The 18,549-nt window shown below is 35.1% G+C and overlaps 2 protein-coding genes across 6 annotated transcripts; both read left to right on the forward strand.

Moving 5' to 3' along the window:
* The first annotated feature begins 60 nt into the window (after positions 1-60).
* Positions 61-4,612, forward strand: LOC116208569 (probable carboxylesterase 15). Its single transcript, XM_031542082.1, has 2 exons — positions 61-1,249; positions 4,181-4,612. Exons 1-2 carry the CDS (start codon positions 591-593, stop codon positions 4,482-4,484), a joined length of 963 nt encoding a protein of 320 aa, XP_031397942.1. The 5' UTR covers positions 61-590; the 3' UTR covers positions 4,485-4,612.
* Positions 4,613-7,659: 3,047 nt separating this feature from the next.
* LOC116206633 (probable carboxylesterase 15) lies at positions 7,660-13,269 on the forward strand. 5 transcript variants are annotated; one of them, XR_004156751.1, is made up of 4 exons: positions 7,660-8,504; positions 9,222-9,322; positions 12,540-12,612; positions 12,729-12,870. XR_004156751.1 is itself a non-coding variant. In XM_031539419.1 (4 exons), the coding sequence occupies exons 1-4, from the start codon at positions 7,675-7,677 to the stop codon at positions 12,855-12,857; spliced, it is 1,137 nt and encodes a 378-aa protein (XP_031395279.1). In that variant the 5' UTR covers positions 7,660-7,674; the 3' UTR covers positions 12,858-13,269. The 5 variants fall into 5 exon arrangements, 4 of the variants coding, with proteins under 4 accessions (XP_031395279.1, XP_031395280.1, XP_031395281.1 ...); XM_031539419.1 differs by having other exon boundaries at positions 12,536-12,612; positions 12,729-13,269; XM_031539420.1 differs by lacking the exon at positions 9,222-9,322 and having other exon boundaries at positions 12,729-13,269.
* The last annotated feature ends 5,280 nt before the right edge of the window (positions 13,270-18,549 follow it).

Here is an 18,549-nt window from a genome sequence, read left to right on the forward strand (position 1 = left end):
CTTTGTTTGACAAGGACAGAAAAATCGTTTTAATCTGTCACATGGGAAATGCAAGAACGACGGATAGATTTAGCAGTTTGTCCTGCTGTTGACATTATATTTAATCTGTGTTAGGTGGGAGGGTGGTTGAGCTGCCCCTGTAATTACCAAACTGTATAAAGAATTGGACTTGAGAAAGGAGTATGCAGCGTATTGTCACACGCCCTCATTAGTCCCTTGTAGTACACAAGGAATGTGCGATGGACAATACAACCGATTAGAATCGTGTCCTCCAATAGGCTTATGAAACCAAAGTGCTTGGATCACCCTGAAGCAACCAACTTTTACATGGTCATGGTCATAGTAGGGCTGAAATATGTTTGCATTACTGGTAAACTCTGCACATCTCCAATGTTTAAAATTAGTGTTGGTTGTTACGATTAACATATTATATTATAGATTTTCAAACTTAGAATTAATATTAAAATCAAACTTTGTCAGTCGTCGTATATTATATACGCGATTCATACGTCATAAAACCTCCCTACAATTGTATTGAGAGAGGATGAAGAAGGCACATTTCTCATATCAAGACAGCAATTTAAGGGAAAATGGGAACCGCCGCCCCTCATGTAGTAGAGGACTGCCTCGGCCTCATCCGGCTCTACAGCGACGGCAGCATTTGGCGGCAAAAACCCGAGGTCGTGAGCAGCTTATTTCCCGAAATCGCAGATGACACGGTTGTCTTCGAAGACTGCACCTACGACCCCCACCACGGCCTCTCCTTCCGCCTCTACCGGCCGAAATCAGCCTCCCTTGGCCGCCCCCTCCCACTTATCCTCTATATTCACGGTGGCGGTTTCTGCTTGGGCTCCCCCCGGAGTAACTTCTCCCACAACCCGTGTCTCCGGCTCACCTCTGGCTTAGAAGTGGTGGTTGTCTCGCTCGACTATCGCCTTACGCCAGAGCATCGGCTCCCGGCAGCGATTGAGGACACGCTGGGTGCGGTGGAGTGGATCAGGGGCCAGGCGGGAAGCGGAGATGGACGGTGGAGCGGAGTGGACTTTGAGAGGGTCTTCGTGGCAGGGGACTCTGCAGGTGGGAACCTCGCGCACCATTTGGCAGTCAGGCTAGGGCTTGGGTCGGCTGCGGCGGCACCGATGAGGACCAGAGGGTTTGTGTTGATGTCGCCTTTCTTCGGCGGGGTCGCCAGGACGCAATCAGAGGAACGTCCATCTGACCCCGTCCTAAATTTGGAGGGAGCCGATAGGTAAGCATCTAGAGTTGACTATCCAGCGTTTGACCGCCTCTTTCCTTGATTTCCCTCTTGCTTTTGACCGTCGTTTTCGTTTTTCTTCCAACGGCTAGGTCTTTCTCTATTAGCATAAATTTGCACTAGATGGATTGCAAAAAAATTCAAAGAAAGATTCACAAAAAATAAAAATAAAAAAAAATCCAAAGAAAGTATAATCCTCGATTGTCATTTATCGTATCATTAATTCAACGTGAATATCAATCAGTTATCGTAGTCGCTAGAATTCTAAAACTAAAGCTTTTTGCTCGAAGCTATCTACTACAAGCGCATGCTTCATAACTTTCGTAGATACATGCTTATAAGCTCATGCTTCGTCGATTCATAATTAATTGAGTGTACTATCAATGCTTCATCATATCTTGCTCGCACAAATGATCGAAGATCACTTGCAATGGATAAGCATCACTTATCAAAAAAGAAAAAGGATGGACATCATGTAAGTTGGATTGACGTGTATAATAAAATCATCCGCGTAGCTAGAAAGTGAATTTAGGACCATCATGCGACCTAGATAAGAATTCAAATTACTTAACAACATTAAAGATGATACTTTTCAACAAAAAGTCACGAATGATTCTGAATTTATTGATTAAAATTAATTCTTACGAATTGATGTCGGATTGGTCCTGGCAGAGAAGATATCACTAATGAGTTTTGAATTTCTGCACTATAAGTAATTATGTTTGTCAAGTGTAATTTGTCAATAAATGCATTATATTTTGTAATTAAAAAAAGAATAATTAAACTGAAGCTTTTTGCATAGCATAATGGAGTAAAAATAGCAATTAACATTTTTCCACCAGATAAGGGGAGGCCTCTTACATACATTAATCAAAGAAGCAATCACTAGAAAAAAAGTTTTTGAAAGTGCCATCATGTTTTGTCTTTTCTCATCCTCCACTCTTCAAGTTGACTGTCACTTACGATTAAGAATATTATGCTGTCCCATCTGCTAATCATTTCTTATTTATTTATTCGTAATTAAAAAGCAATAACCAGAAAACTAAAGCTTCAGTAATTTTTCCATTTATAATCTTACTTAACTCAACTTTAATTTTCCCTCATTTAACTACACAATCATTACTTTTTAACTATTTTTATAATTAATTTTTAATAATAAATTCTCCATCTACTTTCACATCTATATATACATATCAATTTTTTAATAATAATTTTCTTATCAACTTTCACATTTATATATACATACGTATATATATTCTCACACATTAATATATTTATTAACAATTGCAATCATTGTACAAAATCAAGTTGAGTTGGATCATTATCCAACTAGAAAACAAACGCAAGCTAAATATTATGCAGTCAAATATAAAATTTAACCTATCCAAAAAAAAAAAATCTCTCCTAACAATTTATGACTCTTTAAGTACTATGGTGAAGTTGCATCTTCACCCATTAAACGGTAAAAAGCAGCAACATTCTATAGCATTTTTCATATCTTGCCAAATTTTGACTGATATTTTGTAATATAAAATATCTTCAGAGGAGACATGCACGGGCTATATGTATCATGGCAATATTGTTATTTATTTTTTCTTTTTTTCTTTTTTTTTCTTCTCATTTTGGCCTAATATCAACGGGTCCTTCTAATTTTTTTTTATTTGGACAAAATGATTGAGAAAATGAAAAAAGAAAGACTAAACGTGAAGATGTGAAGGTTAGTGGTAGAGTAGTGGCTTGTTAATGAAAAAAATTCAACGTTGTGAGAGTTTTAACGGGCCGATCTGACTCGAACTGAATTAGTCGGAATTCATTAGGCTTTCGAATACTAGAGTATATATTGAAAATAAAAATAGTGATAACTCCTTTTATATGGATTTTTTGCCAATCATGACAAATTTTAAGATAATGATCGATCTAAAAATCTTTCTATGATCTAATTTGATTTGTTCCTTATCTATGTGAAGATAGTGGACGATGCATTATCTTTGCTGATCACATTTATAAAGAAAATTCCCAGCCTTCATCAGCATGCAATTATAGAAGTCCTTTCCTTCTCATCATTAGTGACCTCGAATTTATCCCTCGATTTTTCAGTATGCATAATTAAACAGGTGAAATAGATGTATACCTTATCCCACTATAGAAATTGCAGTAGTTTTGTCCTCACACGTGTGAATTGCCCGATTTGCGTGAATTTAATGTTTTTAAGTTCAACATTTGTTCTTTTTACATGGGATTTTTAAGTTCGAGTCCTATCAACCAAAAAAATTCATGGTGATCAACGTGAGTTAATTCAAGCGGTTCGACGCTTGTACCACTTAAGTAAAGTCTCGGGTTCGAATCATTGTAAATACATAAAATTCACATTGGAAGAGTTTTGCTTCTTAGTGGGCTGACTCGACTCGACTCGATTAGTCGGAGCCCAATTGGGTTTTCGGATACTAGGGTTTGCACCGAAAAAAAAATCATGGTGTGAGAGTTTTACTCTTAGTGAAACAACCTTACTCAAATTGAATTTGTTGGAACCCATTAATTTTTCATATACCAAAATGCACACTGATAGATAAGCTTCAAAGTTTAGTGTCATAATTAGGTCTCTTAATTAATGGTGTTAATGGAGCACTTAATTTCGTTTTCAAGAGAGGCCTAAAGGTCAAGTACAAAAAAATAAAATACCTATATCATAAAAGGCACGGATAATCCTATTATAATAATCAAATTTAAAACCTTTGGTAATTATTAGACTGCTGTATGTCACTGTACCACCCCTATCATTTAATTAAACTAATAGGGGAATAAACCAATATTCAATATATTATTAATTAATCTACCTGATAAAATGTACACAATTACGAGAGATATATAGAATATCCTCAAGTTCGCTTTATTTTTGAGTATGATATGTATTTCTTTGATATATAGACTGTGGAGGCTATCACTGCCGCAAGGAGAGAATAGGGACCATCCATTTGCCAATCCATTCGGACCATCCAGCCCGAGCCTCGAGCACATGGCCCTCGACCCGATATTGGTCATTGCAGGCGGAAAAGAAATCATGAGAGACCGCATACGCGACTATGCTCAAAAGCTGAGAGATGTGGGGAAGACGGTAGAATATTCCGAGTTCGAGGGGCAGCACCATTCCTTTTTCACCAGCGATCCCTACTCAGAAGTTGGCTTTGAAGTCATCCAAGTAATTAGACGTTTTATGTCCAAATGCGATTAAAGTGTAGTATTTCGCTTGCTATATATAAGCAATGGTAGCTTCTGCATTACAAGCAATAAAAATCTTCATGTTGACATTATCGTTGGAGTTTAATGAGAGATGCTGGGGCACGATCAGTTTCCTTTCAACTCCGTGTTTATGTCTTTTTCTTTGAATAGTATAATACTTCGGTGATATATTATATAAACACTAATATGAAAATACGTAAGTCTTTCTTTCTTTAATATTCTTGTAACTATTTCCATAGCTTGCCTTAGAAAGAAAGCTCGAAAAACTGGATAATATCAAACATCAATTCGTACACATGCTGCACGTGAATGTTGCACAAGACATTGTAAACAAGTGAACAATGCTTTTAGAACAAAGCATGACAAATGAATAGTAATGTAAGTTCTAATTATATATTTTTACTGGCTTTGCATTACAAACAAATGGCATGGCATGACTAGCTAGGTGTAGGGCTTCTCCTTTCTTGGTGATCATTCAAGGTTTTTGCGTAATTAGTTCTATTTGCCTTAATAACTACATGCTACTAAGGGCTCATTTGATTTCTTAATTTGATTTTAGAATTATGATTTTGATTTTAACTCTATCCACTACACAACAAAAACACACGTTTTCCAAGTCAAATTTATAATATCATCTCATTTATCATTTTTCACAATCAAAATCAAAATCAAAATTACTTTAACTCTGAAACCAAACGCACTCTAAATCTTCCCCAACATGTTATTTGAAGTTTTTCTTTTAATAAGCTTATACGAGCAAAATCTTAATAAGTTTTAATTATATGTAGTATAATGTTAAATTTCTACAAATCTATGTAAGTAATTGAATTTATCATATTCAAATTTAAACCGATTATAAATGACGAGGTTCATCATATTTTTATTTTAGTATGAAGTCAACCATTTGCCAATATAATATAACTTAAATTCGATCTTAAGATTCCTCGATTATATATATGTCTGATAAAATTAGCACAAAAGACAGGGTGGTCTAATCATTTCCATGCAAATGATTAGCAAGTAGAGACTGTCGAATTTGTGTTGGAAAAAGGATTGGGGGGGGGGGGGCCGGGGGGGCTTGGGGGAGAAGGAGGTGGGGCCGCCGCCCATTGAATGGCCTGGCGGAAGAAGACAAATTCAAGAAAACAGGAAGAGATATTTAAAGAAAGAAGAGCCAAAATGGAGGAAAAGGACAAAATTGAGGTACGATAAAGTAGTGTCGGATATTCCCAATTTAGAGAGAGATTTCCATTTTTATTTGTTTAATTAATAATTATTTATAAAAATTATTTCTTGCTTTTTCCTCAGGCAAAGAAGAGAGATGTTACCAGAAGTATTGATTGAATGGTCAGTAACTCACCCTCGTAAAGAGAAAAATACAAGTTTGAACTCCGGAAAATATACTTGTTGGGAGAGAGAATAACCTTTAATATTCGATTTCTCGACTGAATTAATCAGATTTTATTAGATTTCTGGATACGATGGTACACACTGAAAAAAAGAAGAGAGATGTTCGAGAGGAAGAGGAAGAGGATCATTTGATGAGACTCCTCAAATATCTTAAAAGTGAATCTTGCATTTCGTACGGGTCTTAGAGTCTATAGATTTGGAACCAATCGGGGGCCTTCCCCTTCCTTTATTTGTGTGCATTCTTGCATGCACGTGACATTCATCTAGGAACATGGCCCCTGCTTCTCGGGGTTGGAGTGAGATGATCTTATCTTTTTCTTTTATGCCGGCCACTTTTTAATACAGCTCGAATATTCAAACTCCTCGTATCATCGATTCGATTCTTCATTCATCCCTTGATTCAGAAAAGATGACAACTTGAATAATTACAAATTTAATTAGTATTCAACCAGCAAGTGGTTTGGATTAAAATATAGAACCATCACGACTCCGTATATCGTGTTTCATCCTTGAGATACAATGCATGATTACTATATGAGGATAAAGGATTCTCAAGATGGCTGAAAACGTTCACATAGCCATTGTACATCACCAAATTAATAACATGAGTTGCAGCTGAGTTACCACGTCCAAAATATGTAATATGCCATGAGTTATTCCAAGCATCCTCACTTTTTAATAAAATTCGAAAATAAACTACGCGAAACACATATGTACATGCAAACCCCTACATAACTATTTTCTTTATGTTGGCCGAGGGGCAAGTAATTGCATGACAAGGCGAACAAGATACTCGAACTCTTATTCGCCCGTTGGCTCCTGCATAACAGAAAGGAGTAAGCATGCGCAATGAGTTATGTGATTATGATATGTTTTTATAAATTAGAGGTCGGGACAACGTGCACTGGAGGCAGTCAAAAGATAATTCCACCAATCCCTCCTCTTTTAACTCATAGTCATTGCTTATAATATACAATACATAGCATGATTAATTGATCACTTTGAATAAATTAGCCTAATAATGTGGCGGCTAATAAGATTGATAAAATAGTTGAGCTAAAACAATCATAACTTATCATCACATATCCAAAAAAAAAATCATAATTAAACTTATTATGTTATGTTACTTATGTATATGCTTATTATATGTAAAAAAGCCCTAGCTAGCAAATGAGAGGAGATGCCACCTATATATGTAAATGCGGAAGACCTAGTCTCATGCTTGTTATGTACATACACATGTATATATACGTGTATATATATATATAGATACATATAGGAGTCTCATATTTAGGGCCAGATCTAGTTGAGGCCCGAAATATCCGTATCAATTTCCTGGTGAGAAAAGCAAAGTTTCATAAGCGCTAAAATTCAACCTTGATATATGGTAATTAACATGTGCCATTATAATTTCGTTTACAAATAATATATATGATATACATTGTCTGTCAAAACTAATCCATACATATATTAATTGTACGTGATGATCTTGCATTCTGCAATATTCCAAACTATATATAAAATGACAATCTCCAAAAACAAGCTCATCTCCATGCATGCATTCATGGTCCATGTTGTAAAAAAAAACAAAGAAGATAACACCAATTGCTATTGCTTCAACATGTGTGGCGCACAAATGCCAATTCAACCAATGTTATATATTCACCCAAAAGACAAAAAGAAAAGGCATGGAAATGAAACTACAATTTCACCCTTCACGGCCCCACCATTCTCTCTGTCCATCAGCCTCACTTCGCCTATTTATACACCACATGATCGATCTAATCCTTCCATCAAATACTGAAGAGCCCCAAGCAAAGCAATCTTCTATAAAGAGAGAGAGAGAGATGGGTTCATTGCCTCATGTAGTCGAAGACTGCATGGGAGTCCTCCAGCTCTATAGCAACGGAACCATTTTCCGTTCCAAACACATTGACTTCAGCCGCATCCCCGTTGTCGACGACTTCTCTGTCCTCTTCAAGGACTGCCTCTTCGACAAGCACCACAACCTCTACCTCCGCCTCTACAAGCCAGCAGCCCTCACCGCCACCCCAAATATTACTACTTATTATGACGACAGTGATGGCAATAATATCATCGAACATAATAACCATAACAACAAGATCCCCGTGGTGTACTACCTCCATGGTGGTGGTTTCTGTGTCGGCTCCCGTTCCTGGCCCAACAGCCACAGCTGCTGTACCCGCCTCGCCTCTGGACTTGGGGCCCTCGTGGTTGCCCCTGACTATCGCCTGGCCCCAGAGCATCGGCTCCCTGCTGCCATGGAGGATGCCCACAACTCCATCAAGTGGCTCCGGGACCAGGCGAAATTGACTGGCAAGGAGGAGAGGGAGGGTGGTTGTGATAGTTGGCTGAGGAACGGGGTTGACTTTGACCGGGTTTTTGTGATAGGGGACTCCTCCGGAGGGAATATCGCCCACCACCTGGCTGTCCGGTTCGGCAGCTACGAACCGGAGAAGGATCTGAGTCCTGTCAGGGTGAGAGGCTACATTCTGTTGGCGCCGTTCTTTGGCGGGTATGCCAGGACCAAGTCCGAGGAGGGACCCTCCGAGGGTTTGCTAAATTTGGAAATACTCGACAGGTAATAATGATTTGCTTTATATATTTTATATAAAGTAGTATTAATGAATCACCTCACTTCACAGACATCAGTTCGCATATATATATGCACACCACTTCAATATATATGCATACATAATATATAGCATCACTTTGTTGGAAGTATAATCATTCACCTCCAATAAATATCTATCCGATCCAGATACATAAATGTACATGTATATGTGCATACGCACATCTAGGTGCAAAAAAGGACCACGTTGCAGTTAGATTCACCGGCAGATATATTTTTCTTTACATTATCTGTTATTCTGATCAAATGACATGTGAATATAAGTTACTCGAATTGTTCTTCATGTTAATATTCAACTTTCAAGGAGTTATCAGTTTTAATTACAGGATATATTTACAAAAGTCAGGTTCTAATTAGCATATATACATATATATTCGCAAAATAAATTAGTAGGATATATATATATAATGGCTCAGAAAAGTGGGAAGAAGCTAACAATTCAGTGATGAGAATCAATTCAATGGAATATGTGGACAGAATTATATAACATGCAGAAACTGAAATATTTTTCGGTTACAACGGAAGTCCGTAGACCTATTATAATGAAATAGAAATATTAATAGTTAATAAAAAGGCGCGGATAGTCTCACTGAGTATCGAACATGTAACATTTCAGTTACCAGACAAAATCGTGCACAACTGTACTATACCCTCTTTTGATTGCAGAAACCAATATATCTGGTCTTTCGATTCATACCTCAAAGCCTGGACACATACCATATCTAGCCAACTTTTTGTGAAAGAAGTTACTTACACACTTGATTTAGGTAAAAGATTTCTTCTCTTCTTATTAATACTGCTATAGTACATGCTCTGAAAACTTCCTGGATATTACAGGTTTCGTTTCTAAGATAATTTATAAGAGAAGCTGCGAGGTTATAAATCTTTATAAAGATCGGTACATCCGGTTTATGAATGTTAAATTCTTGTCTAATCTCTCTCTCTCTCTCTCTGCTATATACTGTTCTATTTCGGCCTTCTTTTTTTTTTTCCTTTTTCTCTTTGTGTTTTTTCTTTTTGAATTTTCTCGGATGTTCTATTATTCTTTCTCATTTTCATAAACATCGTTTTCATGATAATGAAAAAAGAGTGAAAGTGACCTCTGTGTTTTTTGTGGGCTTTTGGGTCCAGACACACACAAAGGGGGTCGCGACTAGTAATGGGCACTGACCAGTGACCCATTCACTCCTTAGGAATCTACCTCATATTTCTCTTGCACAATAGTATTTAATCATTGTTGTATATTCACCGAATCTAATATATATATAGATAGATAGATACATATATGTGTCTACAGGTATGACATTTGACCATAATTTTGTTTTAATATTCAAGACCTAGAAACGGGACAAGGATAGGGAAGGTTCAGAGATAGATTAAGAATTCTCAGGAGTGAGAATCAATGAATAAATCATCGTATATTCATATTTTTATGAACCAAAAATTTAAATCGGTATAAAAACCCACCATTTTTCAAAATATTGTGAAAAAAATTGTGAAATATTGCCCATTTTTCTTCTTCTTCTTTCTTTTCTTTTTCTTTTTTTCTTTTTAGTTTTTTTGTGAATTTTATACACCCAATCAATTATAATACATAAAAAATGAGGCTCAATATTAGAATATATCACGACCAACTTCTTTGAAACCCTCAGCCAGTGGTTAATGTATTTTTGATTGGCTGGACAATTTAATTCATGATCGGAGATTCGTGTATTTTGGTATTTCTATCACTATCTTCACCTTTTTTTTTTGAACATTCTATATATGTAAGATATCGGGAAGACATTTCCTACATTCTATGCACGTAGTATATCGAGAAGATACTAAATATATTCTTGAAAATATATAAAAAAAAATTATCCATCGTGAATAAAATATCAAACACGATTTGTGAAAAAATTCTTTTTATGATTTAAAATATTCTATATACATTTTGGATAAAACTAAATTTTATTCACATTTCTTCCGAACCCGTGCTACTCGCATACCTACACCTAACTATGAGAATTGACAAGGACTAATGCAAGGTTTGAAAAGTTAAATCCTTTCGGTTCAATGTATATTCCAAGGGTACCCATTTGCAAATCCTAATCCCAAAACATGCATCGCGAGCATTGCTCACCAATAATAAACAAATTGATTGATATATCCGGAAGAATAATTTTTTTCTATTACAAGGGAGGCTCATGGGTCTAGTGTATTGAAATATAAATCCTAAATATCTAATAAAAAGGCACGGATAGTCCCACTGGGTATCAAATCTGAGACTTCTTGATCACCAGGCGAGAGGTGCACCACTGTACTATTCCATCTCTTGATATCCGGAAGAACAATTTACATCCACATAAGTTGCTAATGTTTCCCCTCATCAAATTTGTTCCACCATGTAGACAATTAAAGATCAAATTGCCGCCATTATTGAAAAAAGAAGAAGAAGAAGAAGAACAAAGAAATATGCATGTCTAGTTTTTATCAAGACCCCCTTTATATATGTACGCATGCATATGTCTATATAGTTTCAAAGCAGCAATTATATTTTCTTCCCAACTCCAACACAAATATCCGTGAATTCCACATACGAACCGAAAAGAACCACTTGTCTTGTTTTCTATGGCCAAAGAGTTTCCTCCCCATATCATAAAATGCAAATATTTGGAAAGAAATCGTTCTCTCTTTTCCTATTATGATGATTCATCATGCGCGCACACATACACACATATATAGCTAGTCACCTATATATACATGTGTGTAGGGGCGGAGCCAAGATTTTATTTCAGGCGGGGCAAAATCATACTTTTGGGGTAAAATTTAAAAATTTTAAAGTTCAGGGATGGCAAAATACAAATTTTACATAATAAAAAACTCATACTTTTGGAAATAAAACTTAAAAACTCTAAGGTTCAGGGGGGCAATTGCCCCCCTGAATATACATTGGCTCCGTCCTGTGTGTAAACGTTTAAACCATCGGTCTTTGTACCCAATTTCTTTCTTAATAAAAGAGCCTTCTCTTCTAACCATAAATTTGATAAATAAATAAATAAATATATATATATATATATTTAGTGCAGAGACACCTACTTTTACTTGATAATTAAAGATTATAAATTTAATTTTAGTGATAGAGCTCCGTGCTCTTTATTAGGTTTTAAATTTTCTTATATTAAACTCATAAACCTCTATTATAAACCAAAAAAACGAATATAATCTCTTCGACCAGAGAAGCTTCTTTCTTTCTTTCCCTTTTTTATAGAATTCTCAAAGTCAAAAGATTAATTATTGGCAGCAGAGAGAAACGTCTCATTGATTAATTTGCTGATATTATTTCGATGATACAGCACACCATTTGCTAATTGTATTATTTGCAAAATCAAAGACTTTTAGCTGATTGAACGTCCAATTGTGTCTTATAATTAGTGGAGGAACAATTTTAGATGGGTGGCTTTCTGTGATCGCGCACACACATATATAGCTATCTTCCATTTATCTTGTAGTTTTTTTTTTTTTGGGATAAATGGTGCATCCTCATTTGTAGTTTTTTTTTTATTTCATGTTCATGTCATTATTATACATTATAAAGCACTATGTCTTTATACAGTCGTCCACTCAAGTGGTTTGAAAGATTAGCAAGCTAAGACCATATACAATTGGCATTGTGTATATGCCAACGTGCACCATACATTGTGAGAAATGACTGCAACCAAAAAAAAAAATTGATATATTCACCCAAAAAAAAGTAAAAGTTAATATTAATATTGTTGGAACTTATGACGATCCAATTAATGGTGCTTATCTTCGCCTTTTGATTTTCAAGAAATCAATGAAATAATTATTGTTAGTTTACCTACATAATTTCTAAAATATGACGTAGACCAAAATTCAAATAAATATCTTCTCTCTCTTTTTTTTTTTTTTTGGTGGACAATAAATAAGCTTTCTATTTTCGCTTTTGGGGATACCTGAGATTCGAGATGTCATGCAAGCTAGGTACATATATAGGAGTAATATAGCCTACAGGAGAGGACAAAGCTGGCCTACATATATTATAAGGGCAGCAGAGGTCAGGTCATTTGATTTATTGGCCTTTTTTTCCCCCTTGAAATAAATAAAAAATTTCTCTTATACTTGTTGACACAAAAATAAATTTCCAACATTAAAATGGGAATAAATATGCAGGTTCTGGAGGCTGTCGATGCCGGCAGGAGAGAATCGGGACCACCCACTAGCGAACCCATTTGGACCGGCGAGCCCCAGCCTCGATCGGGTGGCGCTTGGACCGATCTTGGCCATGGTGGGCGGAGATGAGCTGTTGAAAGACAGGGTGGACGACTATGCAAGGAGGCTCAAGAGTATGGGAAAGATGATAGAGTATATAGAGTTTGAGGGCAAGCAGCACGGTTTCTTCACCAACGACCCTTACTCCAAGATCGGGAATCGAGTGGTTGAGATCATAAGACGATTCATGCTAACGAACTCTAAATGATGGATATGGTACTTAAGATCGGTCATGTGGATTTTCGGTTCCGCGTATATGTATTTTGGCGAGGGTTGTCTACAACCTTTCTGATCTATCTACTATATCAAGAATTCCAAGAGAGAGAGCGATAAACTACTATATGTGATAGCAATTATAGCGTGTTCTTGATGATTTTGGCCAATTGATCACCGAAATGTTGCGTCTTGATCAATATATTAACATTATTACCGTGTTGAATAATGTGATAATCACTATAACAATCGATTTCACCATTACTGACTTTCAATGAACACATATACGTACAAGATCATTGTCCATATTGTATTATATACATAAGAATATTCTTTATATTGTAACTTTCTATCAGTTTTCTAACGTACCAACACTCAAATAGTAACGAAGTGGTCTTTTTTTTTTCTCGAGGTCAAAAAATAATAAAACCGATTGGGTGAAAATGTATACATTAGACGAGAGCGGGTGATATAGGAAATATTTTCTATTATAATTTGGTCACGATAAATAACTGATTGGGGTCATCATCATCCCATCACCTTAAAATGATTCAACCACAAAAGGCCCTATGCTATCTATCATGAATATATATCAGCGTTAGTTAATTAAATTGATAGCATTAGTATATATAGAATTGATTATTGCATGCACACGCGACATACTATTGATAGATACATAATAAAATACGTCGGTTTTGATCCCTGAAATTGGGGATAACGAATCATAATGAATTCGATTCAATTTGTTGTCCCCGATGATCCTAAAAGAAATTTCCTATGAACTCAACCCGCCCCTTTTATATTTCTGTTCTTATATGTGATTAATATGATTTAATCCATGGTCAAGCTTTACTAGGACATGTGTAAAGGATAACTCGAACATTCTTAAAGGAGAAATAGGGCTTACAATTGTAATCAAATATAAAATAATCATAATCCCTTACCCAAAATAAAAGGACATAATCATAATGAATCCATTATATTTTATTACAATTCAGTTAGGTCAAGGATAAGATTCACACACTGGTCTCTTTTCTTTTGTCGGCATAATTATTTAATATACATCCTCAGCATTCGACGTGAATTTGATGTTAAAATTGCATCGATATTGCTCAGGTTTTATCTCTGTCACAGGCTCACAGCAGTAGAAAATTTAATTACTATATATATATATTTATTTATTTATTTATTTATTTACATACACCGCCTAGACACGAAAGTGGAAGAACCCAACTAAAGTTCCTCATCTTTTTTTGATAAATAACTAAAGTTTCTCATCATTTATCTAATTAAGCATGTGAACATATTCAAACACCATATACACATGTCGAAGGAGAAATTTCACCGAACAAGTGATACATACATATATATATATATTGAATAAATTTGCATAGGATTTGCTTATTAAAAGGACAATTATTCAGAATACAGATCACTATCAAGTTCATTTAGTATAGATCACATTTCATATATTAAAGAGACCTCAAACACAACCTATATATGTAATTCGGCAAAAAAGAAAAAAGAAAAAAGAAAAAAGAATGATGTAGATTTTCCTCAATTTCTAATGGAAGTTGAATATCGTGACTAATTAATTGAGGCGGAGTGATTGATTGACCAATCGACTCAGTGGCATGTTGGAGTTGCGAATTTTTCAACGAATTATCGATCCATAAAAAAAGACCGGGAAAATGAATAAAAAAGATTTCTTGCTTTTGGTTCGTGTTTGAGTCTACTCCAATAAATCTAATCGACCTTGTTTCATTGATACCTGGTCAAACTAATAATAGAACTTATATTATTATGCCATACGTGTATAAGACAGAATTATCATATGATTATATGTATAGATATAAATTTGGTTTTTGATTAGATAGTGTAAAGGTGGAGAATTTCTTGGAAAGATTTTATGGGACCCAGAATCTCCTAATTTCATCATATGATCAATCGATAATGAACATCTAGTATCTCTTTATTTTGTTCTTCTTTCTTGTAATTAATATAGAGATATAGAATAAAAAATATTGTCCACCTTCCTACATATCAATGTCATCTGATTTTCGAGATAGGTATGACCGGGGTGATTAATTAATCAAAAGAGAGGTTTGATATGATCTTATCCCTTCCATAAAGCTAACAATAATAAATGGGGAAAAAGAGATTGACGGTGAAGGAGCAAAGTGAAAGGTAAACGTTAGATCACATAGAAGAGCAAATTTAGATCATTTTTCAGTGATCAACTAATCGATTTCCACCATTTTCCATGACACTTTCTAGGGGACCAAAACAAACAATTAATTTATATATTATGTAACTGTTTTTTTTGGCCAAATATAATTGAACAAAATGTTATATATATATATATATAAAATCTATGCCATTATAAAATATTATATGAAAAGTTTTAGTCTGATTTTTAATTTTCATAAATGCTCATCATAAAATAGTGTCATAATTTTTTTTGGACAAATGCGATTTTATTTATACTTCAAGTTAACAAAATGCTCAACTAATTGCATCAGATCATCAAACCAAACTTAGAAGTTATAGCAGGATCAAACTTTGCGAGTAAAGTTGGGGAGGAAATTGCTTTCACTCAACAATCTGACATTTGAATTTTACAGTAAGTCTGTCCAAAAATTACAAGGTAAGAAATAAAAGACACGCGTGGGTATGTCTTGAAAACCAAATAAGTCTATGCCAAAATAATATAATAAATTAAGAATCATTGGATTTTACAAAATTAAGAATTAAATTATTTCAAATATTTATTTTTCAGCACTCACTTCATTACTCCTATTATTACTCCTATTATTTTCTCTCTTCCGCTCTCTTCCCCCCAACCCAACCCAAAACCCCTCTCTAGTCACTAGTTTCCCTCCCCTCTCTTGGTTGTTAGTTTGCAAAAATTCTTTTAAATTTTTAAAAGGAAATCTATCCATATTTTAAGAAATTAACAATAAATACTTTTACTTTTTTATAGCTATATTAACATGATAAGAGAAAAAAATTTGTAACGTAATTAGAAGTGCGTGCGACACTCGCACATAGCGCAAGCATTGATTGTAATATCTATATCTATAATCTATAATATTATAAAGGGAGAAAATAGTGAGTTATTGTAACATTCAATTTCTGAAAATGCCCATAAAATATACCATACAAAATTAAAAACCACTAGATTTAGAGAAAATTGTGGGTAAAATTGTTAATGTAGGTGCATTATCCAACCATAATCCTCTTTTTTCACTCATTCATTGTTTTTTTTTTATTTTTGACAAATTTTCACTAATTTTTGCTCTCCCACTTTGGTTGGGACTCTCTCCCTCATTTATTTCTTTTCTCTTACGTCTCACCTCTTCCTCTCCTCCTATCCTTGAGTAAAACCAAATCTCCGATTTCATTTTTTCTTTTAATTAATTAGTTTCATCTCCTAATCTGTAACTACTTAAGTAACAAGTGTTTTACAAAATATTTAAATTTTTACTTTCGGTGAGATTTATAAAAGAGGCCCATTATACATAAATTAATGATTAAGGACAGACTAAAAGGATAATAAAATATGTGCTGGCATCAAATTGGGGGATAAGGTCCATTGGAATCTATATATATAGATTATTGAGCCCAAAGAATTTGTGGGCAGATCACAACTCCACACCAACAGTCCAACTAACTCATAACAGATTCTCTCGGCCCAAGAGCTCCGGCTCTCTCTCCCTTCCACGTTCCCTCTCCCGAACAAATTCTCGAGAACCTGGCCAGGGCTTGATGGTGGCTCCGCCATTGCCCAGCCATGCCTAGACGCTCCTCTCCGATCCGCCACCGATCGCCGAAGCCCTAGGTTGGTTCATGAATAAAGATTACACGGAAACCGTGACTAGCCCGGGGCACCGCCGATTGCGGTTTTTGTGCTGGGCCGATGATTATATACAGATCAACTGGACAGTTAGGCCCACTGGAAACACATAAGCCCATGGACATGGACTGTTCCTCTAGCTTTGCTCATCTGCATTCTTCTGAACCTCATGATGTACCCATCTCTTTATCTGCACGAGGCATGCACTTGGCAAATAATGTACCTTGTACTGGACGGGATCTAACTGTGTTTGAGAAACCGAACATTAAAAGAATCGGTTTCTTTTTACGAGTTCAGTTTCGATTATTCACCAGAACTGTCTCGCCAGATGGCGTCGTGCCGTTGAAAAGCCTTGATCCATGCCCGACCAAATTCAATCAGCACCGAGAAACTTCCTACAATGCTTTGTTGTACTATTTTAATGTCACAATCTTGTTTCGTACAAAATATAAACTGACCATACCATAGCATTTTCAAAGTATGTTTGTGATCATCATCTCAATATTTCAGAAAACAATGACAATAAAATAATGATTATTTACGATTTTATAGGTATGGATATCGTAAATTTTCATGGTATTTGAATCTTATGACGACGTATAAGTGAGTCCATATATATAGTAAATTCTATAAAATGGCCGTGAGAGCTGCACAAAAATACTTAATTATAATCGCCATTAGATTAGGATATAACACGTGGTGTTATATTGATACGATGAATTCGAAATTACTAGTGTATATATAAAGCCACCAATTATAGCCATGAAACTTTATGGGATCTGTTGGAAGGAACTTTGAGTTCTTCACAACTCATCGCTTTTCTATTTCGAGTTGTTTGGTGGTTTCACTGGGGGTGGGATAATATGATGGAAAAGTCGTTAATCTACAGAAGTGGTGGTCACCACTTATCTACTTGGAGTTTTAGAAAGGAAAAAAAAAGAAAAAAGAAAAAAGAAAAAAAGAGAGTAAGTGGCCCACAAATTGGGTAGCCCTTTGAATAAGTATTAGTTTTCTCTCATTAAAAAAAAGTATGAGTTTTTTAAAAAAATAATTTTTCCTATTTATGTACTATTTAATTGGGGCCCAAGAAATTGATTAAAGAAACTAAGACAAACGAGTGGAGAAGGCCACCAGTCAAGTCAAAAACTCGCCACGGCCAATTCATAGTTTCCTCAATCATGACTCGTTATTATTGGTCCATATTTACACATCCTCTATGAAGGATTGAAGATGTAATCAATAACTCAATTATAAAGTAGAAACAATCAAAGAAAAAAAAAATTATAATCCTATCTATCATATCGCGGGACGAAGTATTAACTAAATTGCAACCAACAAATGAATAAGCTTATAAATACATAAATAATGAGCCATAAGTTTACGTAATAAAAGAATTTTATTCATTTTTTCTTGTCACGTCTAAGTATTAATTGATTATAAAAATTTTTCGACAATAAAAAAGAAATTCCTTAGATGTTTTTGAGAGACGAGCAATTAATCCATAATTTCACCTTCACTACATGAAGTATATGCTCATGTCATTTTTTTTCGGTATGCACCGTGGTATTGGGAAGTCAAATGATCCATGACTAATCCAGTTGACTCGAGTCAGCCGACTAAAAATTAAAACTCTCCCAATATGAATTTTTTCTA

Source organism: Punica granatum, chromosome 5, assembly GCF_007655135.1.
Source record: "Punica granatum isolate Tunisia-2019 chromosome 5, ASM765513v2, whole genome shotgun sequence".
Lineage (NCBI taxonomy): Eukaryota > Viridiplantae > Streptophyta > Magnoliopsida > Myrtales > Lythraceae > Punica > Punica granatum.

Coding starts and splice junctions, on each gene's coding strand:
- LOC116208569 (XM_031542082.1), top strand. CDS start 591: ATGGGAACCGCCGCCCCTCATGTAGTAGAGGACTGCCTCGGCCTCATC. Junction 1,250..4,180: donor AATTTGGAGGGAGCCGATAG/GTAAGCATCTAG, acceptor TTTGATATATAG/ACTGTGGAGGCTATCACTGC.
- LOC116206633 (XM_031539419.1), top strand. CDS start 7,675: ATGATCGATCTAATCCTTCCATCAAATACTGAAGAGCCCCAAGCAAAG. Junction 8,505..9,221: donor AATTTGGAAATACTCGACAG/GTAATAATGATT, acceptor TTTTGATTGCAG/AAACCAATATATCTGGTCTT. Junction 9,323..12,535: donor TACTTACACACTTGATTTAG/GTAAAAGATTTC, acceptor ATGTCATGCAAG/CTAGGTACATATATAGGAGT.